At 45.0% G+C, this 22,924-nt stretch overlaps 1 protein-coding gene across 1 annotated transcript in view; it reads left to right on the top strand.

Moving 5' to 3' along the window:
• Nucleotides 1–333: 333 nt before the first annotated feature.
• drosha (drosha ribonuclease III) overlaps nucleotides 334–22,924 on the top strand; it is a 142,491-nt gene continuing 119,900 nt past the window's right edge. The window contains exons 1-16 of the mRNA XM_084152254.1: nucleotides 334–512; nucleotides 1,170–2,124; nucleotides 2,452–2,520; nucleotides 2,981–3,287; nucleotides 3,619–3,760; nucleotides 4,317–4,489; nucleotides 5,271–5,351; nucleotides 5,484–5,570; nucleotides 5,811–5,897; nucleotides 7,256–7,327; nucleotides 8,207–8,288; nucleotides 12,455–12,529; nucleotides 12,884–13,053; nucleotides 13,394–13,518; nucleotides 17,380–17,479; nucleotides 21,497–21,604. Coding sequence (XP_084008380.1) covers nucleotides 1,172–2,124; nucleotides 2,452–2,520; nucleotides 2,981–3,287; nucleotides 3,619–3,760; nucleotides 4,317–4,489; nucleotides 5,271–5,351; nucleotides 5,484–5,570; nucleotides 5,811–5,897; nucleotides 7,256–7,327; nucleotides 8,207–8,288; nucleotides 12,455–12,529; nucleotides 12,884–13,053; nucleotides 13,394–13,518; nucleotides 17,380–17,479; nucleotides 21,497–21,604 — 2,631 coding nt within the window. The 5' untranslated portion in view covers nucleotides 334–512; nucleotides 1,170–1,171. The remainder of the gene's footprint in view (nucleotides 513–1,169; nucleotides 2,125–2,451; nucleotides 2,521–2,980; nucleotides 3,288–3,618; nucleotides 3,761–4,316; nucleotides 4,490–5,270; nucleotides 5,352–5,483; nucleotides 5,571–5,810; nucleotides 5,898–7,255; nucleotides 7,328–8,206; nucleotides 8,289–12,454; nucleotides 12,530–12,883; nucleotides 13,054–13,393; nucleotides 13,519–17,379; nucleotides 17,480–21,496; nucleotides 21,605–22,924) is intronic.

Below are 22,924 nucleotides of genomic sequence, written 5' to 3'. Positions count from 1 at the left end.
AAGCATCCTTACGCCAATGCGGAGTGATGCGTGCATAGAGCCTATTTAGGCACCAGGCGTGTCCTTGGTCATGGCTAGATAGTATCCAACTTTTGCAAAATTAACGTCAGATTTGTCTTTTCGTAGCATGTTTGGACAATTTACGCAGCAGGTTAGGAAAATTAACGTAGCAGGTTAGGATAATTAGGTTAAGGTTAGGAAAAGGGTTAGGTAAAATGCTAAAATTTTCAACATTGACGTTCATTTGACAAAAGCTGTATCCTTTCTAGCCATGACCGTGTGTCTTGGGTCATGCGTGTCCGTCTTCTTTAGCATTCCGACTGGAAACACAGATGCTCGCACGCACAGCACAGCAAAACCAACAAGATATTTGCAACAAGTGCATGCATTTTTTTGTCTCCCTGGACTAGCTACAGGTTATACGGTTCAAGAGCACTCCATGCCATTCAGTAATTGATGCGCTTCTGTTTGAAATCAGGCTCCGTGTAGCTAGCAAGCTACCAAATCTGAAGGTAATTGTAGCTAACGTAGCTAGCTTGTCTTGAATGCTGTCATTGGATTCAGCTAGCTAATTAGCAAACGTTAGCTAGCTTACTAGCTTATGTTTAATAAATACAACTAGCCTCCCATTTAGCTATTGTCATTATGAATTGCAATTTGTGTGCACTGTTAACTTAAATAGCTAGCTATCCTGTTTGCATATTTGTATAACTAGCTGTTAGCTTGCCATCGTTTGTTTTTAAACTCTAGCCGAAAGGACATGCTAGCTAACTTCTTAAACTAGTTACGTTACTCACCGTTACTGTAGCAAGCTAGGTACATTTTAGCTAACATTAGCCACAGTACAATGGTGTCAGTACAGACTGACTTGATTGCTAATTCATTACGGACATTACGGAAATACATAAATAACCACATACTTTCAGCTAATGGCGTCTATCCAATACAGTTACTTGTACATTTACTTGTTAGTAAAATTATATTTCACTGTGGTTTATGTCCACAGATAATTGAGTGTTGATTCAGATGGTCTGTGTTGTGTAATCAACTCTGATCCAGGGTGTTAGTGTGGCTTGCTAATGCTGAGGCACACTAACACTCTGGACCAGAGCTGGTGACACTGTGCACATTGGTGATGATTTAACCATGTTGTTCCTGTTGTCTTGTAGGTATGTCCTTCCATCAGGGTCGAGGAGGGGGAGGTTGCCCCAGAGGAAGAGCACCCCCAGGTCAACATGGGGGTCAACACGGCTCCCACCAAAATTACCAGCCCACCAACCTAGGACCCCCACCTCCCCAGCCGCCAATGCTCCCCTACCAGTACGACCCTCAGGCCCAGCACTGCACCTCTCACAGCTACGGTGGCCAAGGAAACAGTGGTGGGGGTGGTTACATCACTGCACATTCAGACTACATGTCTTACCCCCCTCCAGTGCCCACTCAGGGGGGTATGGCGGTCAGCCCCCTCAGCCAGTGCCCTGTACGCCCGCCCTTCCCCAACCCCCAGAGCCACCCCAACTTCCCCCCTCCTCCTCTTGCCGGCAACTCCATATCTGGGTCTCCAGCATCAGCTCAGAGTTCTTACCACTATATGATGCCTTCCGTACCCCCTCCACCCCTCCCTCACCCTCCCGGCATGCCTCCCACCATGCCTCCCCAGTCCATGAGCTACCATCAACCCCCCTACGCCATGAACTACTCCCATCCTCCATTCCCTCCTCTGCCCAACTTTAGCCCAGGGGACTACGGCTCCCACCAGGGTCCCAGCTCCTTCAAGCCAGACCACGGGGGCTTCAGGCACGGTCCTCACGGAGGAGGAGGGCAGCAGTACAAGGCTGAGAAACAACAGCAAATGGACGACAGAGGTCAGAGGTCGCCGGAGAGAGGCAGAGGGGGTCGCCATGACGACCACAGGCAGCAGAAGGGTGGCTATGCTTACGGCAGTCATGGTGGCAGTGGTGGTGGGGGCGACAGACACAAGATGGATTTCCCCATGAACCAGAGAGGGAAGGACCGAGGCAGGAGTCCGGACAGACGCAGGCCGGAGGGAGGGAGACACCGGTCAGAGTACGAGCAGCGTGGGAGGACTCCTCCTACTCGTCACCGGAGTAGAGAACGCAGCAGGTACGTGTCGGTCCCATACCCAACCTATAATGTCCTCATTTACATTTTGGTCATTTAGCACAGGGTTTCCCAAACTCGGTCCTGGGGCCCCCCTGGGTGCACATTTTGGATTTTGCTCTAGCACTGCAAAGGTTGGGGGGGGGGGGGGGGGGGGGGTTGGGAAACCCTGATTTAGCAGACACTCGTGTTCAGTGGACTTCATGTTATGCAATACTGTGTTTGCTTTGATGGAATGCTTTCAATACCAGATCTGTATCTGTATGTTGTACATTCTAAGAGAAGTGTGTGTCTGTCTGTCTGTGTGTGTGCGGGTGTATGTATTCTCAGGGAGAGGCATCGCCACAGAGACAGTCGGAGGTCTCAGTCACCTGACAGACACAGGAAGAGACCTAGAAGGTAATGGATGCTCACGTTGACTCTTAAAAAAATATTTATATTTTTTCCTCTAATCTGTGTCTGCGTGCATGTTATAGACCTAGGGCTATATTCAATCTGTATCGCTGAAGCGTTACGAATTGGCAATATACAATTTAAGATAATTTTGGATTGAGCCAACATATGCAGCAACAAATACAACTTTAAACTTGAATGCAGTCTCCGCTAACGTGGGAACATTGCCTTTAAATTTCCCTCATGCTGTAACGCTGAACTTTCATGATACATATTGAATAGATCCCCTAGTCATAATACTGAACCCTGAAAGTACATAGCTTGTTACCCACATCTTTGATTTAAATTATGTGCACACAATGCAACTATTTACACAGTTGGAGCCGAGATGGATGTGTGTCTCTCTCTCTCTCTACTCTCTCTCTTGCTTTGTTTCCCAATGTGACCATTTCCTCTCTCCCTGCAGTCGATCAGCCAGCAGAGAGAGGAAGCGTGGTCGCTGGGAGGAGGAGAGGGACCGGAGGTCCGACATTCCGGGGATGAGCAGAGACAGAGAGCGCAGCTATACCTCCGTTAGGAGCCGAGACACAGAGACTGAAGTCTCCATAGACAGGGACAGAGACCGGGAGAGAGAGATGGACAGGGAGAGGGAGAGAGGAGAGAGGGAGAAAGGGGAGGGAGATGAGAGAGAGGAGGATGAGTTGCTGAAACCTGCGTGGATCCGCTGTACCCATGCTGAGAACTACTACTCCAGCGATCCGATGGATCAAGTGGTAGGAGGCTAATCCTGGCTTTTCTCTGCTGACTTTGATAGTTTGACACAAACAGGTTAATTCTGTATGAAAATGTAACCAAACCGTGCCATATTTCAGATTTTCCTGATACAGTATGCACCAGAAATGTATTTGGAAAATGTCTGAGGATATAAGACCATATGAACAGTTACATCTCTGATAATCATTAGGGTGTTTACAAAAGCTCTGATCTGTCAGTGATTCTCTGTCTGATTTTTACCACTACAGCTTTATACTCTCTTTCAACCAATTGCTCAAACTTCTCATACTGCCGTTTGAAACTCTGTGTGACCCTGTTTTGTTGCTGTAGGGTGATTCTACGGTGGTGGGGACCAGTAAGCTGAGGGACCTGTATGAACGCTTCGAGGAAGAGCTGGTCAAGAGACAGGAGCGTGCTCAGTCAGCCCGGCCCAAATGGGACCCTCCCAAGACCAAGCTAGATGAGGAGCCCGGTACTGTATTGATATCAGATAGTATCCCCAAAGGTATTTCAACTCTAACACTGGTTATGTAACAGTGGAATGTGAGAATGACAGTCTTGTGTTGAAGTAAAGAAATACTGTCGAACCTGCCTTATAAACTGTGTAGAATTTGCCTTGCCATGTCTGAGATTGATGAATGTGATTAGGAATGACTTCACAGACGTGTCAGACAACTAGGAGAGTTAAAAAGAGAGATTGATTAGCTACAACATTTAGTGCACTAAGATTGACAGTGTTCAGTGTTGTCAACCTGTTTTCAGTTGCAATTACTGTCTTTGCTGTGAGTTCAGACCTCTCTGTGTGTGGACTAGCCACCGACAGTGCAAAAAAGAAAGTGAAACCCTGTGCACAGCAGTGCGTCTATGTATATCCAGGTGTTGGTTTTTGCAGGAACAACTAGTATTCAAAAACAAGTGTAAAAACCATACAGTAGAGAAGACAGGTGACCGAAAGTTAGTGTTGTGTTGAGACCCCTCTGTTTGCACTAGCCACTGACAGTGTCCTGGTTGATGTGTGTCTGTTCCAGAGGAGAGCCACAGCCACAGCAGCAGTGAGTCAGACTGTGAGTCTGACGGGGGAGGCAGTACCTGCTCCAGCAGCTCTGACTCTGACCTGTTTGACGTGATCGCTGAGATCAAGAGGAAGAAGGCCCATCCACACCGTCTGCATGACGAGCTGTGGTACAACGACCCAGGACAGGTCAGAACATCCTCCTCTTGATTTATTGATTTATTGATTTATTTGATTGATTGAGGAGCTGTGGTACATTGACCCTTGTTGTAAAAAAAACCCGAAAACGATCAGAAAATGTTCCTTCAGAAAATCAAGTTTCATAGTTCAGGATGCCTTTCAGATCATAATGAATAGGTTTACATAGAGGGAACAGATTGTAGATCACCACTCCTACTCTGAGCTTTATGAGTACAGGCCCTGCTCTAACATGGTCTAGCACAGCCTGTTTCTCCAACTCTGGTCCTGAAGAGCTAGGGTTGTGCAGGGTTTCATTCCAGCTCTGCAGTACCACACCTGGTTTAAATGCAAGGCTGTAATGAAAGCCTTTACACCCAGATGAAGAATCCAAGTCTAACACAGAACTAGTGTTGAAAGAGACAATATTCCTCCAAAATACTTGTAATGGCATTTTATTTGAAACCTTTTTAAACAATGCCCATGACAGGGTAACTATGATTAAAATTATGTGATGTTGGAAACACAGTGTCCGAATGCACGTCATTTAATCCTTTAACTGTTTATTGCAAACTTGTTTTTTATAATATGTGCATTTTAAGTGATTCATTCTGTTTTGGTGACACCATCTTTTACGTGCTGTCAAAATGTCACCTCTTGTGTTTATGCGTACCACACACATGCCACAACTCCCTTCAGCACTTTTTACAAATATATTTTAGATTTTTTTTTACTGTTACAGTTTGGCGTAGTGTTCATAGTGGTTATGGCTGTCCTCTGTGTGTGTGTGCAGATGAACGATGGGCCGTTGTGTAAGTGCAGTGCCAAGTCCAGACGCACAGGGATACGCCACAGCATCTACCCTGGAGAGGAGGTACACACACACACACAACCTACTCTACTCTCCCCTCTCTTCTGAAATGTCTTGCATTGATTCACATTAAAATACTATTGTATGGTTATGCTACAGACTATTGAACATAGTCTTTGTACTATCTCTCTCCAGTCGGTGAAGGAATGTCGTCCGATGAACAACAACTCTGGGAAGCTCTACCACTATAGAATCACTGTGTCTCCACCTACTAACTTCCTGGTATGAATACATCTGTCTCTCTCTCCCTCTTGATCCCTCTCACAGTTCTGATGAGTTTTCTTTCCTGAACCCATGACCTTACCTTGAGTTTGTAGTTTGTCCTGGTAAGGTGACATGGTCAGGAAAAGATGTTAGGCCCTAGATGGACCTAAAACCATGGCCATAGGAATTCTCTTAACGTTACATCAGACTTCATTCTGACATTTCCGGTATGTAAGTGTGTGTGTGTGTTGTTCGCAGACGGACAGGCCTACGGTGATTGAGTACGATGACCATGAGTACCTGTTCGAAGGCTTCTCCCTCTTCTCCCACATGCCTCTCACTAACGTAAGCAATTTGCAATGGATCCATCCTGTCGTTATACCCTCCACTCCCTCTGATCTCTCTCTCTCTATGCCTGTTGTTTGAAAGTATATGCATAGCTCAGCACATAGCTCTACTGTTCCCTCTCCATCCTCCCTCGTGTCCTCCAATGGGACAACCTGTGCCACGTCAGCTGCGTGCGTGTGCTCCGTCCCTACAGTCAGGTTTATAAAGCAAAGCACCCATTAATAATTCAGAGCCATCGACCAGTGTTTGGCTTTAAAAAAACAATAACTTAAAATCCGCCCTTTGCGTCGGTCCTTTCCTTTGTTCCAGAGTCAACCTCAGAAAAAGTTAGGTGTGTCCCAAATGGTACCCTATGGGCCCTGGTCAAAAGGAGTCCACTATATAGGGGATAGGGTGCCATCTGGGACACACACACTACGTTCCCTTCCAGCCACACTGCTGATGGCGACCTAGTGATTTAAGTCCTCTCCCTCCCTCTCTACTTTTAAAGGCCCGTCAGTAAATGTCAAATATTAGAGGTTGGGACTTGAAAGGCCTCATACGTATCGACAGAGGATCCCTCTTTAGCAGAGGTTTTCAAAATTGAGGCGTGCCACCCCAGGGCGGCGTCAGAGAGTTTCAGGGGAGGCTTGAAAGGCAAGCCCAGTCCAACTGTTTTAGGTCCTCTCATATACATTTTTGTCCCAAAATCGATGGCATGCAAAGCCTAGCTGAATAAGGCAGAGAAGGAGAGTTGTGTGTTTGTAAAATGAAGCGAAATGCACATATTTGGTCAGTTATTCCAATTTGAAAACAATTTGGCGAGAATTAAACCCAGATTACCGCGGGATAATTTAAACAACCCCTTGAAAAACCTTGCATTACAGAGGGTGCAGGGATTAGAGACTCCAGAACGCAGCGAGATTAGCCCCTGCTAGTTAGCTAGAGGGGTGGGCACCACTGCATGATGTACGGTGGGCCAGGTTAATCGTCCAAAATGGACTCTCGTTCCGACACAAAGAGCATGTAACTGGGAGGTTAAACACGGAAGAGCAGGCTTATCTCCTTAAAGAGATTGGAGTCACTTAATGTTGAAAAGCCCTGGGTAAAGAGATACCGCTTGTGTGTTTTTGGTGTGGGTTGTGTGTGTTCGGTATTTGTGGGTTGTGTTTTTTGCAGTGTGTTTGTGTTTGGTGTCCGGTGTGTGCACATTTATGTGTGTGTGTGGTTTTTTGGGCTGCAGCCACTGCTTATGGAGATGAGGTTTTAATGAGTTTCCTTGAAAAGCTGTAACCTCTGTCTAACACCATGGTAATGAGTGTTCCTCTACTCTCTTCTTCCCTCGCACCCCCCCACCTTCTCTTTCATCATCCCAGATTCCATTGTGCAGAGTGATTCGTTTCAACATAGATTACACCATTCACTTTATTGAAGAGATGACACCAGAGGTCAGTAAAGCCCCACTTTCTCTCTCCTCTCTCTCTCTCTCTGTGGTCCTCTGTAGCTCAGCTGGTAGAGCACGGCGCTTGTAACGCCAAGGTAGTGGGTTCGATCCCCGGGACCACCCATACACAAAAAAATAATAATTATGCACGCACAACTGTAAGTCGCTTTGGATAAATGCGTCTGCTAAATGGCATATTATTATTATTATCTCAATTCAAAGGGCTTTATTGGCATTGCCAAAGCAAGTGAAATAGATAATAAACATAAGTGAAATAAACAATACAAAAATTCACAGTTAACGTTACACACAAAAGTTCCAAAGGAATAGAGACATTTCAAATGTCATATGGCTATATGCAGTTTTGTAACGATGTGCAAATAGTTAAAGTACAAAAGGGAAAATAAATACATATAAATATGGTGTTTGTTCTTCGTTGTTTGCCCTTTTCTTGTTGCAACAGGTCACAAATCTTGCTGCTGTGATGGCACACTTTGTTATTTCACCCTATAGATATGGGAGTTTATCAAAATTTGATTTGTTTTCAAATTATTTGGGGTCTCTGTCTCGCTCTCTCCTCTGTAATTGGAGTTAAAAGGTTGTTGTTCTTCAGGTTATCTCCCCCCCCCAGTCTTTTGTTCTCCAAACGGTCATCTCTCTCTCTCTGTGAAAACACCCAAGGCTGTAAAGAAGTAGAGGTTGTTTTTAACCTACACCAGCTGAATGGGCTGATAAGGAAGTGTTGGAAGCCAAAGTTTAGGGAACTGGATTTGACTATCAGGTTACATATTTCAGCATTAAGATGCTTGTGTGAGTGAGAGAGAGAGAGAGAGAGAGAGAGAGAGTGTGTGTTAACCCTTTGTTTCCCTATGTCCTTGTTCAGAACTACTGTGTGAAAGGACTGGAGCTGTTCTCTTCCTACCTATTCCAGGATATACTGGAGCTCTATGACTGGAACCTCACAGGTGAACAATACACCATACAACCCACAAGTACAAGTGCATCAAAGCTGGGACTAAGAGACTGAAAAACAGCTTCTATCTCCAGGCCATCAGACTGTTAAATAGTCACCACAAGCCAGCCTCCGCCCAGTACCCTGGCCTGAACGTAGTCACTGTTATTAGCCGGCTACCACCTGGTACGCTACCCTTCACCTTAGAGACAGCTGCCCTATGTACATATAGTCATTGAACACTGGTCACTTTAAGCTTGGCACATCTAGCCACTGGGATCTTTGCCCATTCTTCAAGGCAAAACTGCTCCAGCTCCTTCAAGTTGGATGGGTTCCACAGGTGTACAGCAATCTTTAGGCCATTCCAAGACATTTATGTTTCCCCTTAAACCACTCGAGAGTTGCATTAGCAGTATGCTTAGGGTCATTGTCCTGCTGGAAGGTGAACATCCCAGTCTCAAATCTCTGGAAGACTGAAACAGGTTTCCCTCAAGAATTTCCATCCATCATTCCTTCAATTCTGACCAGTTTCCCAGTCCCTGCCGAAGGAAAAATATCCACACAGCCTGATGCTGCCACCACCATGCTTCACTGTGGGGATGGTGTTCTCGGGGTGATGAGAGGTGTTGGGTTTGCTCCAGACATTGTGTTTTCCTTGATGGCCAAAAAGCTCAATTTCAGTCTCATCTGACCAGAGTACCTTCTTCCATATGTTTGGGGAGTCTCCCACATGGCTTTTGGCGAACACCAAACGTGTTAGCTTATTTTTTTCTTTAAGCAATGGCTTTTTTTCTGGCCACTCTTCCGTAAAGCCCAGCTATGTGGAGTGTACGGCTTAAAGTGGTCCTATGGACAGATACTCCAATCTCCACTGTGGAGCTTTGCAGCTCCTTCAGGGTTATATTTGGTATCTTTATTGCCTCTCTGATTAATGCCCTCCTTGCCTGGTCTGTGAGTTTTGGTGGGCGGCCCACTCTTGGCAGGTTTGTTGTGGTGTCATATTCTTTCCATTTTTTAAAATGGATTTAATGGTGCTCCATGGGATGTTCAAAGTTTTGGATATGTTTTTTATAACCCAACTCTGATCTGTACTTCTCCACAACTTTGTCCCTGACCTGTTTGGAGAGTTCCTTGGTCTTCATGGTGCCGCTTGCTTGGTGGTGCCCCTTGCTTAGTGGTGTTGCAGACTCTGGGGCCTTTCAGAACAGGGAAACAAGTATTTGATCCCCTGCTGATTTTGTACGTTTGCCCGCTGACAAAGAAATGATCAGTCTATAATTATGATGGTAGGTTTATTTGAACAGTGAGAGACAGAATAACAACAAAAAAATCCAGAAATACGCATGTCAAAAATGTTATGAATTGATTTGCATTTTAATGAGGGAAATAAGTATGACCCCTCTGCAAAACATGACTTAGTACTTGGTGGCAAAACCCTTGTTGGCAATCAGAGGTCAGACATTTCTAGTAGTCGGCCACCAGGTTTGCACACATCTCAGGAGGGATTTTGTTCCACTCCTCTTTGCAGATCTTCTCCAAGTCATTAAGGTTTCGAGGCTGACGTTTGGCAACTCGAACCTTCAGCTCCCTCTACTGTATGTGTGTGTGTATATATATATATATATATATATATATATATACACACACACACACACAAACACAGTAACAGTCAAAAGTTTGGACACACCTACACATTCAAGGGTTTTTCTTTATTTGTACTCCTTTTTACATTGTAAAATAATAGTGAAGACATCACAACTATGAAATAACACACATGGAATCATGTAGTAACCAAAAAAGTGTTAAACATATTTTGATAAGAGCGTCTGCTAAATGACGTAAATGTAAATGTTAAATTTGAGATTCTTCAAAAAGCCTCCCTTTGCCTTGATGACAGCTGTGCAGACTCTTGGCATTCTCTCAGCCAGATTCATGAAGTAGTCACCTGGAATGCATTTCAATTAACAGGTGTGCCTTATTTTGTGGAATTTCTTTCCTTCTTAATGCGTTTGTGCTAATCTGTTGTGTTGAGACAAGGTAAGGGGGTATACAGAAGATGGCCCTATTTGGTAAAAGACTATGTCCATATTATGGCAAGACCAGCTCAAATAAGCAAAGACAAACAACAGTCCATCATTACTTTAAGACATGAAGGTCAGTCAATATGGAGCATTTCAAGTACTTTGAAAGTTTCTTCAAGTGCAGTCTCAAAAACCATCTAGCGCTATGATAAAACTGGCTCTCATGAGGACCACCACAGGAAAGGAAGACCCAGAGTTACCTCTGCTGCAGAGGATAAGTTAATTAGAGTTACCAGCCTCAGAAATTGTAGCCCAAATAAATGCTTCAGAGTTCAATTCACAGACACATCTCAACATCAACTGTTCAGAGGAGACTGCTTGAATCAAGCCTTAATGGTCGAATTGCTGCAAAGAAACCAATACTAAAGGACACCAATAAGAAGAGACCTGCTTGGGCCAAGAAACACGAGCAATGGACATTAGACCGGTGGAAATTTGTCCTTTGGTCTGGAGTCCAAATTCGAGATTTCATATTCCATATTGGAGATTTTGGGTTCCAACCGCAAGGTTTTTGTGAGACGCGGTGTGGGTGAACGGATAATCTCTTAATGTTTAGTTCCCACCGTAAAGCATGGAGGAGGAGGTGGTGTTATGGTGTGGGGGTGCTTTGCTGGTGACACTTTCTGTGATTTATTTAGAATTCAAGGCACACCACACGATTCTGCAGCGATACGCCAATCCATCTGGTTTGCACTTAGTGGGACTATCATTTGTTTTTCAACAGGACAATGACCTAACACACCTCCAACCCAATTTAGATGGTTTGGGATGAGTCGGATTGCAGAGTGAAGGAAATGCAGCCAACAAATGCTCAGCATATGTGGGAACTCCTTCAAGACTGTTGGAAAAGCATTCCAGGTGAAGCTGGTTGAGAGAATGCCAAGAGTGTGCAATGCTGTCATCAAGGCAAAGGGTGGCTATTTGAAGAATCTAAAATCTAAAATATATTTTGATTTTCTTTAACACTTTTTTTGGTTACTTCATGATTCCGTATGTGTTATAGTTTTAATGTCTTTACTATTTTCTACATTGTAGAATAATAGTGAAGGAAAACCCTTGAATGAGTAGGTGTGTCCAAACCTTTGACTGGTACTGTATATAAATAATGTGTGTATACATACATATCATGCTGAAACAGGAAAGGGCCTTCTCCAAACTGTTGCCACAAAGTTGGAAACACAGAATCGTCTAGAATGTCAGCGTATGCTGTAGCGTTAAGATTTCCCTTCACTGGAACTAAGGGGCCTAGCCAGAACCATGAAAAACAGCCACAGACCATTATTCCTCTTCCACTTAACGTGACCGTTGGCACTATGCATTCGGGCAGGTAGCATTATCCTGCCATCCACCAAACCCAGATTAGTTTGTCAGACTGCCAAATGTTGAGTCGTGATTTATCACTCCAGAGAACGTGTTTTCGCTGCTCCAGAGTCCAATGGTGGCTAGCTTTACACCACTCCAGCCGACACTTGGCATTGCGTATGGTGATCTTAGGCTTATGTGCAACTGCATGGCCATGGAAACCCATTGTATGACACTCCCAACAAGCAGTTATTGTGCTGATGTTACTTCCAGAGGCAGTTTGGAACTAGGTAGTGTCTTGCAACCGAGGACAGAAGATTTTTACTCGCTACACACTTCAGCACTCGGCGAACCCGTTCTGTGAGCTTGTGTGGCCTACCAATTCAAGGCTGAGCTGTTGTTGCTCCTAGACATTTCCTCTTCACATTAACAGCACTTACAGGTGACCGGGGCAGCTCTAGCAGGACATAAATATTTGTCTATGGAGATTGCATGGCTGTTTGCTCGATTTTTTTACACCTGTCAGCAAAGGTTGTGGCTGAATTAGCCAAAGGGGGGTGACAACATACTTTTGTGTATATATATTCCGGACTCTGACATTGCTCGTTCTGATATTTCTTTATAAAAAAAATTGGGAATTGTGTGTATTGTTAGGTATACTGTACTGTTGGAGCTAGAAACATAATAATTTTGCTGCACCTGCGATAACATCTTCAAACTATGTGTACATGACCAATCAAATTTGATTTTGAGACTAAAGGTGTATTTTCAGTATCTTTGTTGTTTCCCCACACAGCTCCCGAGTGGGACAACCAATCTCCTGGATGTCAGAAGTTCCACTTCATGCCTCGATTTGTTCGCTTCTTACCTGGTGAGACTGTCCCCTCTTCAGAAAACTGTCTCTCTGCTGGAGAATGTTGGTACTGCATGCTGTTTGTTTGTTGTATGTGCTTTGTGTTCATGAGTGTGTGTGCGCATATGAGTTGTCCTCTTAGTGCATTTCTAAGATTGGATTTTCCATCTATCTGTCCACGTGAACATTTGTAATTGGAGGTCAGTCAATTTTGCATGAGTGTCTAAACCTGAGTGTGTTCTCTGTGTGTCTGTTTCTTTGTCGGTCTCTGTCTGTCGGTCTTGTTTCTCTGTGTGTATGGGTTTCTGAATGTGTGTTTGTCTGTTTCTGTCTGTGTATCTCACGATCTCTGTGTTTGTCCCTCTCTGTCAGATGGTGGTAAGGAGGTGCTGTCCATGCACCAGGTGCTCCTCTACCTCCTGCGGAGCTCCAAGCCTCTGGTCCCTGAGGAGGAGATAGCTGACATGCTGCAGTGGGAGGAACTGAAGTGGCAGAAGTACGCAGAGGAGTGCAAGGGCATGATCGTCACCAACCCTGGCATGGTGAGAGAGGACAAGAGCACTGTCATGGACTGTATTCAAAATGGTACCCTATTCCATATAGTGCACCAAGGCCCATAGGGTGTGTGCCTGTGATTGACAGAGTGCTAGATTGGCAGGGGTTGCATGTATTCCATGAATTCAGATGCTATTTTTGTAACATAATAACACTGTACTTACCAAAGTCTGATAGGATCTGAGGCTGTATGTGTCAAGCGTCTCCGAGTAGGAGTGCTGATGTAGGATCATAATGAATAAAATTTCTATGGACAGATGCTAGATCTGAGACACTTGATCCATATGTTCCCTGGTCTCATAGTCTTTGTTGTTGTTGTTGTTTCAGAAGCCTAGCTCTGTGCGTATTGACCAGCTGGACAGAGAGCAGTTCAATCCAGAGGTCATTACCTTCCCCATCATCGTCCACTTCGGGATCCGGCCCGCCCAGCTCAGCTACGCCGGGGACCCCCAGTAAGATCCTCCCTGTAACCCTCAAACCCCAACCCCGTCACCTCTTTACCACCCAGGATCTGTACCCCCCCCCCCCCCCCCCCCCCCCTCTTCCCACCACCTACGCCGGAGACCCCCCATAAGACCCCTACCACACAGGACCTATACTATACTCCCCCCTGCCTCTCATCCTCCCCGCGTCCTCCCTCAAGACACACTCCTTTCTCTCCCTCCTCCGCCGTTCCCCACACTGCTTATTCAAAGCATCTCTCACAGGACGGCACTCTTCTGTGTTTGTTGAGAGGGAGAGAGAGGGGGGTATGTTGGAGAGCGAGTGGGAGGGAAAGAGTGGCGTGACATTTTCTCACAGGTCCTAAGGTCCCGCCGGGCACTGTCGCCGTAGGAACGGCACTGTCTGTCTCGTGAATAGTAATGACGCACACACAGAGGAGTAGAGGGAATACTGTACTGTGCCTGTGCATAATTACCAAAAGCATACTGTATATTAAATTAACCTCTGCTATCGTCTCTGAGGTGTAGAGAAAGCAACAATAACAAAAACAAAGCGCCAATCAAAAGTGAAACTCTTCGACTAGTTTTTCTTTGTTGTCTGTTATCTGTATCCTGTGACAGGATTCCTGTCAGATACTTTAAGGAGATTAGGGGCCCATCTGGAATGGCACCCTATTCCCTTTATAGTGCACTACTTTTGATCAGAGCCCTGGTCAAAAGTAGTGAACTTTGAAGGGAATAGATGCTGATGAGGGATAGAAGGCTTTATAGGTAAACATGAGAGATCTCGTTATGAATCCCCACCATTAGTTTGTTTCTGCTCAGGTCTTTGTCATGTGAGTGAGGTTAGTCGCCTTTCATATTGTTAGGGATGTCCGACCTTCCGTCTGTCTCCTTGCTCTCTCGCTGCGGTCACACACACTCACACGTACATACACACACTCCCTGCAAACCTGAGAGCTGCAGACGATAATTTATGGGCAGACGGGGACATCATTAACGACAGGCCACAGACGTGGAAATGCAATAAGAGGGAGAGCACCGGAACATTCCGCCGCCATAATGATGCGGGCAGAGAGGGCAGAGTTGGCTTTAATTGCATTGATGGGAATGCCACAGAGAGGGGAGGGAGTGGGGGAGAGCGGGAGAGAGAGGACACGGACACGGCTGCATACGATAAGCTGTCCCTTCCTGTTTCCTTGCCTTAGAAAATAATGTTTAGGGTTGTTCTAACCTCAGTATCTCTATAGAGGGCCATTGAGATGGAGGAATAGAGAGATGGAGGGAGAGAGAGGAAAGAAAGAAAAAGAGAGGAGTTAGAAGCAGAAGGTGGTGAACGAGTGTAAAAGAGAGCGACGGCAGGCATGCAGCATATGGTAATGAAAGAGTTTGTGGTAGACACACATACCAGCCTGTGGCACCCTGAGAGAACAGAGTGAATCTTCTGAAAGGTCATGTGAGCGTGTTGGGGAGGGAGGCCTCCCAGGCTGCAGCTTCACCCTGCTGTCATCTTCTCTGCCACGGCCCCCGGCTGCCGACCGTACAAATACACGCCGTTAGGCCAGCGGTGAGCCGTCTCTGCCTCAGTCTCTCTCCACACCGTTCACTAATGAAGTCCCCGTATTAAAACTCTCTAATTATAATTTCCTTAATCTCCAGTCCTCTCTCTCTCTCTACCGCATGTTTCTCTCTGTCTCTCCCCCTCTCCCTGTCCAGCCGGCCGCCACTCATATAATTGAATAACTTCGGCTATAAATGAGGAAAGAGTCTTAATGGAGAGAAGCGGTCAAAGACGGGCAGAGTCACAGAGACAGTCTCCCTCAGTCTATCATTACTAGAGTCAGGCCGTCTGAGGAGTTTTTCAATAGTCCATCATTATCACCTTGCCCACAACGATTTCCTTTTCAAAAGCAAATGAAGACCAAAACCTAATATAATAGATTGTTATTGGGGCATGTAGAGAGATTTCCCTTCTCTTGTCACACACATACAGTACCAGTCAAACGTTTTGATACACCTGCTCAATCAAGGGTTTTCTTTCTTTATTTTTTACTATTTTCTACATTGTAGAATAATAATGAAGACTTCACAACTATGAAATAACACATATGGAGTCATGTAGTAACCAAAAAAGTGTTAAACAAATCAAAATATATTTTATATTTGAGATTCTTGAAAGTAGCCACCCTTTGCCTTGATGACAGCTTTGTACACTCTTGGCATTCTCTCAACCAGCTTCATGAAGAATGCTTTTCCAACAGTCTTGAAGGAGTTCCCACATATGCTGAACACTTGTTGGCTGCTTTTCATTCCTAAACCATCTCAATTGGGTTGAGGTCGGGTGATTGTGGAGGCCAGGTCATCTGATGCAGCACTACATCACTCTCCTTGGTAAAATAGCCCTTACACAGCCTGGAGGTGTGTTGGGTCATTGTCCTGTTGAAAAATAAATTGTTGTCCCACTAAGCGCAAACCAGATGGAATGGCGTATCGCTGCAGATTGCTGTGGTAGCCATGTTGGTTAAGTGTGCCTTGAATTCTAAATAAATCACCTACAGTGTCACCAGCAAAGCACCATCACACCTCCTGCTCCATGCTTCACGGTGGAAACCACACATGCGGAGTTAATCCGTTCACCTACTCTGCGTCTCACAAAGACACACAGCGGTTGGAACCAAAAATCTCAAATTTGGACTCATCAGACCAAAGGACAGATTTCCACCAGTCTAATGTACATTGCTCGTGTTTCTTGGCCCAAGCAAGTCTATTCTTCTTATTGGTGTCCTTTAGTAGTGGTGTTTTGCAGCAATTCGACCATCAAGGCCTGATTCACACAGTCTCCTCTGAACAGTTGATGTTGAGATGTGTCTGTTAGTTGAACTCTGAAGCATTTATTTGGGCTGCAATCTGAGGTGCAGTTAACTCAAATGAACTTATCCTCTGCAGCAGAGGTAACTCTGGGTCTTACTTTCCTGTGGCGGTCCTCATGAGAGCCAGTTTTATCATAGCTCTAGATGGTTTTTGCGACAGCACTTGAAGAAACTTTCAAAGTTCTGCATTGACTGACCTTCATGTCTTAAAGTAATGATGGACTGTCGTTTCTCTTTGCTTATTTGAGCTGTTGCCATAATATGGACTTGGTCTTTTACCAAATAGGGCTATCTTCTGTATACCACCCCTACCTTGTCACAACACAACTGATTGGCTCAAACGCATTAAGAAGGAAAGAAATTCCACAAATTAACTTTTAAGAAGGCACACCTGTTAATTGAAATGCATTCCAGGTGACTACCTCATTAATCTGGTTGAGAGAATGCCAAGAGTGTGCAAAGCTGTCATCAAGGCAAAGGGAGGCTACTTTGAAGAATGTCAAATATAAAATACATTTTGAATTGTTTAACACTTATTTGGTTACTGTGTTATTTCATAGTTTTGATGTCTTCACTATTATTCTACATTGTAGAAAATAGTGAAAATAAAGAAAAAACATTGAATGAGTAGGTGTCCAAACTTTTGACTGGTAATGTATATAAATGTGGTATAACTGCAGCGCTTTACAGAAGAGTGAATAGTGAGTGAACTAGTGTTACAACAACCAACCAGCGCTTATAGACTATTTTATCTCTGCTGCCTGGGTGGGTGAAGGCGGCCTCACCGACCTCTATGGTCTGAAACAGCAGACGTACTGAAGAGCCATTCCAGTCCACAACACACACACACAGAGCAGACTCATGGAGTAATGCCTGGAAGCTACTGTTAAATTATGTTTAATAATGGTCAGTGCCATTTTAAATATTGATGTGCTGTTCTGAGAGCATCAGTTTGACTTCTGCTTTTCCCCCTCCCTCTCTCCTTCTCTCTCCCACCCAGGTACCAGAAGCTGTGGAAGAGCTATGTGAAACTACGCCACCTGCTGGCTAACAGCCCCAAGGTCAAGCAGATAGACAAGCAGAAACTAACACAGAGGGAGGTGGGTACCACACACTACTGTACATCTCCCTGGCCTCATTATAATTAAGTATGACACATGCCAGCTTCATACAATTGTAATTTCACAGGAGCGTGAAGCTGAACATGTACTAGTGTAATTACTAGAACCATCTAACATCAGATTGTAGCCGTGTGCTGCAGTGCTGATGCCCCATTCACTGTATGTGTCCCAAATGGCAAACCTATTCCCTAAATATTGCACTACTTTTGACCAGAACCATATGGGCCCTTGTGTAATGTAGTGCACTGTGTAGGGAATAGGTTGCCGTTAATGCTGCAACCACTGTCTATAGCTTCTTTTCATCTATAGTGGGGAAAAAAATATTTAGTCAGCCACCAATTGTGCAAGTTCTCCCACTTAAAAAGATGAGAGAGGCCTGTAATTTTCATCATAGGTACACGTCAACTATGACAGACAAATTGAGAAGAAAACATCCAGAAAATAACATTGTAGGATTTTTAATGAATTTATTTGCAAATTATGGTGGAAAATAAGTATTTGGTCACCTACAAACAAGCAAGATTTCTGGCTCTCACAGACCTGTAACTTCTTCTTTAAAAGGCTCCTCTGTCCTCCACTCGTTACCTGTATTAATGGCACCTGTTTGAACTTGTTATCAGTATGAAAGACACCTGTCCACAACCTCAAACAGTCACACTCCAAACTCCACTATGGCCAAGACCAAAGAGCTGTCAAAGGACACCAGAAACAAAATTGTAGACCTTCACCAGGCTGGGAAGACTGAATCTGCAATAGGTAAGCAGCTTGGTTTGAAGAAATCAACTGTGGGAGCAATTATTAGGAAATGGAAGACATACAAGACCACTGATAATCTCCCTCGATCTGGGGCTCCACGCAAGATCTCACCCCGTGGGGTCAAAATGATCACAAGAACGGTGAGCAAAAATCCCAGAACCACACAGGGGGACCTAGTGAATGACCTGCAGAGAGCTGGGACCAAAGTAACAAAGCCTACCATCAGTAACACACTCCCCCTGCTTAAGCCAGTACATGTCCAGGCCCGTCTGAAGTTTGCTAGAGTGCATTTGGATGATCCAGAAGAGGATTGTGAGAATGTCATATGGTCAGATGAAACCAAAATAGAACTCTCGTTGTGTTTGGAGGACAAAGAATGCTGAGTTGCATCCAAAGAACACCATACCTACTGTGAAGCATGGGGGTGGAAACATCATGCTTTGGGGCTGTTTTTCTGCAAAGGGACCAGGACGACTGATCCGTGTAAAGGAAAGAATGAATGGGGCAATGTATCTTGAGATTCTGAGTGAAAACCTCCTTCCATCAGCAAGGGCATTGAAGATGAAACGTGGCTGGGTCTTTCAGCATGACAATGATCCCAAACACACCGCCCAGGCAACGAAGGAGTGGGTTCGTAAGAAGCATTTCAAGGTCCTGGAGTGGCCTAGCCAGTCTCCAGATCTCAACCCCATAGAAAATATTTGGAGGGAGTTGAAAGTTCGTGTTGCCCAGCGACAGCCCCAAAACATCACTGCTCTAGAGGAGATCTGCATGGAGGAATGGGCCAAAATACCAGCAACAGTGTGTGCAAACCTTGTGAAGACTTACAGAAAACGTTTGACCTGTGTCATTGCCATCAAAGTGTATATAACAAAGTATTGAGAAACTTTTGTTATTGACCAAATACTTATTTTACACCATAATTTGCAAATAAATTCATTACAAATCCTACAATGTGATTTTCTGGATTTTCTTTTCTCATTTTGTCTGTCATAGTTGACGTGTACCTATAATGAAAATTACAGGCCTCTCATATTTTTAAGTGGGAGAACTTGCACAATTTGGTGGCTGACTAAATACTTTTTTTCTCCACTGTATATTTATTTTCTCTGCTTGCTCCTATTGCCTTTGTTGAGCTTATGTTTTGTTTTTGTTCTTTTCTGCAGTAGCTGCTGTCGAGGCTGTTGTAGCTCCAGCTCAGACTGTGTGTGTGCGTGTCTGTGTCTTAAGCGCACAGTCAATTAGCCTGTTTCCCAGGTAGCACTGGCTAGGGGCTCCGGCAGCGTCACATACAGTTACTGGTATTCCCACTGTCAACCTACACACACACACACACACACACACACGCCAGGTCATCACAGCTCCAAGGGTCTGCTATTTCAGCGAGTCTTCACCCAGCCATGACAATACAGCAACACTCCTATTTTCCCCAACCCCCTGGGAACGTCATTAGGAGTGTGAGTTTCTGTGTGCGTTCGCGTATCACTTGTTCATCCACAGGCCTGGTAAACGTTCATCTATTCTTTTGTGCTGAATAGTGTAAAATGAACGCTGCGACCAAACCAGTGCCGTTAAATTGGAGAAAGATGCTTTTCATCCCATCAGAGAAGAGAAGTTGGTTGGTGCTCTTGTTCGGTGACTGACTGTATGATAGCTGTTGATGGTTTTTGCGACCGCACTTGAAGAAACTTTCAAAGTTCTTGAAATGTTCCGTATTGACTGACCTTCTTGTCTTAAAGTAATGATGTACTGTAGTTTCTCTTTGCTTATTTGAGCTGTTCTTGCCACAATATGGACTTGGTCTTTTACCAACTAGGGCTGTCTTCTTTGACTGGTAGTGTAGTTTAAAAAGTAAGAGTTTTTGAGATTACTAATGTTACATTCCCCACTACAGTTCTTTTTAAATAATACTTTAATACATGTAATTTTGTCCTTGAAACATTTAAATGAAATACTGTAGAATTCCATTCATTCCTATGGAGGACTGCTCCTACTGGGGAGTGCCAATATGGACGACCGGGGGCTTCAAAGCCTCTCAATGGCCAATACATAGCATCAGCAATCCAGGGTTTAATGCATAGCTTTTATTTTTTCCCATACGAGTAGGAGTAAAATGTCTCTTATCAGCACTTACGACCAATGTTCTACACTGAGACACTGGATACTGGCCCAGGGCTGTGTCCTAAATGGCACCCTATTCCCTATATACTGGTTAAAAGTCATGCACTATGTAGGAAATAGGGACCATAGTGCTCTGGTCAAAAGTAGTGCACTATATAGGGAATAGGGTGCCATTTGGGAGTTGAATGTCTCTGGTGCAGACCTCACCTCTCCTCTGTGTTACCAGGTGTCTGCTCTGCTGCAGGGGTTGACACTGTGTACACTTTAGCCCTAGAACCAAAGATTTAGGGTTTTCTCGACAACCCAAATGTGTGTGCAGTGCATGTGTCTGCACTGTGTGTGTTGGAGCCAAAGCTAGCTGCAGGTCCTTATAGACAGCCTGATGCCTCTGGGCACGCCTCTCTCGCACACGCAACACACACACACAAAACGCACACACACACAACGTCAGCTGCCATGCTGCCCCATTGCAATGCCTCAATTAGCCAGGCCTAGTGGAGCTGTCTCTTGCTTCCACTTTTATTGTGTCTGTCATGAGATGCGGGGGGTTGGATCACTACCTGGAGAGAGGGGAGGAAGGAAGGAAAAGAAAGCTGTGTGTGCGTTCTGTATACCCGTTTGTGTGTGTGTGTGTCGGTGTTAGATTTGCGTCTCTCTCTCTCTCTCTGTTCTTGTATCTTTAACTATTTATGGTGTAATCTCCCATGGGCGTATTCTGCGAGTAGACCGGAGAATCTGCTGGGACTGAACAGGATGCGTGAGATAATGAGTAGCATTAGTTCTGATTTTCATGACTGGTTATTTGGATGTATCAGGATTGGGCGAAGGCAGTGCTTAAACTACTTTTTCTCTAGTGTTTTGCGCGTGTCCCCACACTGAGAGGAAGATAGTTTATTTTTGTGAGGGTGGAGACTTCATTTTTGCTCTCAAAGTATGAACTCAAGTTAATCACGCAGCTGACCAAATTACCCAATATTTGACTTCTGGGTTAACAGACATTGTGTGGTGGAAAGATGGTTGGATCAATAATGTATGTGTGTTTGTCAGGAGGCTCCTATCAGACACACACACACACACACACACACCAGGCTTAATAATGTGCGGGTGTTGTTTTATCAGGAAGCCCTTCAGAAGATCCGCCAGAAGAACACCATGCGCCGGGAGGTGACTGTGGAGCTCAGCAGCCAGGGCTTCTGGAAGACTGGCATCCGTTCTGACGTCTGTCAGGTAGGCAGGAGAGACGCTTTGCTGCCACACACACGCTATACACTCCGAGACGCAGCAAACCTATGCACAGATCCACGCTCAAATGCAATAAAATGCACACGCACAGATGCACGCACATAGATACACAAGTATGCACACACTCACAGATACACACCCTACCACCTGTGGTTTTTCTACCATCATACCATAACGTCAGCCACTCATAGCAAACAAAGACACATTGCCAGCAGTTTCTTGGCCGGTAGCTAGAGCCTACCACTGACGGCATATGAGCACTCGCTTTCTCACAAACACACACACACCTGCCCCCACACAGACACAATCCTACACCGCCCCCCCATCTCCTACTGAGGACTCAGTGAGTAATATGGTCTGGGAGTGGACCCATGCTAATGTTGTCTCAGCCACTCGGGCTGTAGCCTAATTTGAGCGAGTCTGATGGGTTGAGACACGGTCTTGCTTTGTTAATTGGCTGGTTAACAAGGCCTTAGAGTGGTGTGGACGTGCACTGTGGGCGGTGGGTCGGCAGTCGAGGGCCAGGGGTGGGCTGACTGATCAGCTCTGGGGCTGTGTGGGTTAGTGGTTAGCACAGAGAGAGCGAGATAAAGACACACGGGGAGAGAGAGAGAAAGGGATGGAGAGAGAGTGGAGAGAGAAAGATGGCGCAGAGGAAAGGGAAAAAGAGAGCAAGCAAGCGATGCAGCTCATTTGACTGACCTGTAGGAACCACGGGCTCCCGCGGTAACACTAATTAAAACATGTAGCGCCGCCTGTCTTACGTGGTGGCGCAGGGTTAATGGGTGTTCCACCCGCTACACAACGCTCCCCCCACTGTTCTCCTAGTACGGACTGATGAGACTCCCGCTAATGATGGCTCATATTGGTTACTCTCTTTCTCTCATTTACTCGCGCAGTCTCTCCCTCGCCTCTCTCCCTCTTCTCTCTTTCTCGCTCCCTCACTCCTTCCTGTCTTTTGTTCTTTCTTTCTTTCTTTTTTTAAACATTTCCTTTTATTTATTACAATTTAAAATGTATTTATTTTCTTTCATTTCTTTGACACTGGCTATGTTTCTGCAGAGGCAGGTTTCTTTCAGCTTGTTAAAATAGAGGTCCTGAATTTCCCCCACAACTCTAATTTCTTCTCATGGTGAAAAACAGTCACACTGATTTGGACTTTCTGATTATGTAATCTCCCTCTGTCGGAGCACCACTTAATAATGACTGGCTGATTTGATTTGACCATGTTCTCTCTCCCTTCTCTCTTACTGTCTCTCTATCTATTCCTCTTGCTCTGTGTCTGTCTGTCTCTCTCTATCTCTC

Source organism: Coregonus lavaretus, assembly GCF_964263955.1.
Source record: "Coregonus lavaretus genome assembly, chromosome: 34".
In the NCBI taxonomy this organism is placed as follows: domain Eukaryota; kingdom Metazoa; phylum Chordata; class Actinopteri; order Salmoniformes; family Salmonidae; genus Coregonus; species Coregonus lavaretus.
The sequence above is the reverse complement of the archived record's forward strand: the minus strand, read 5'-3'. Positions and strand labels throughout refer to the sequence as shown.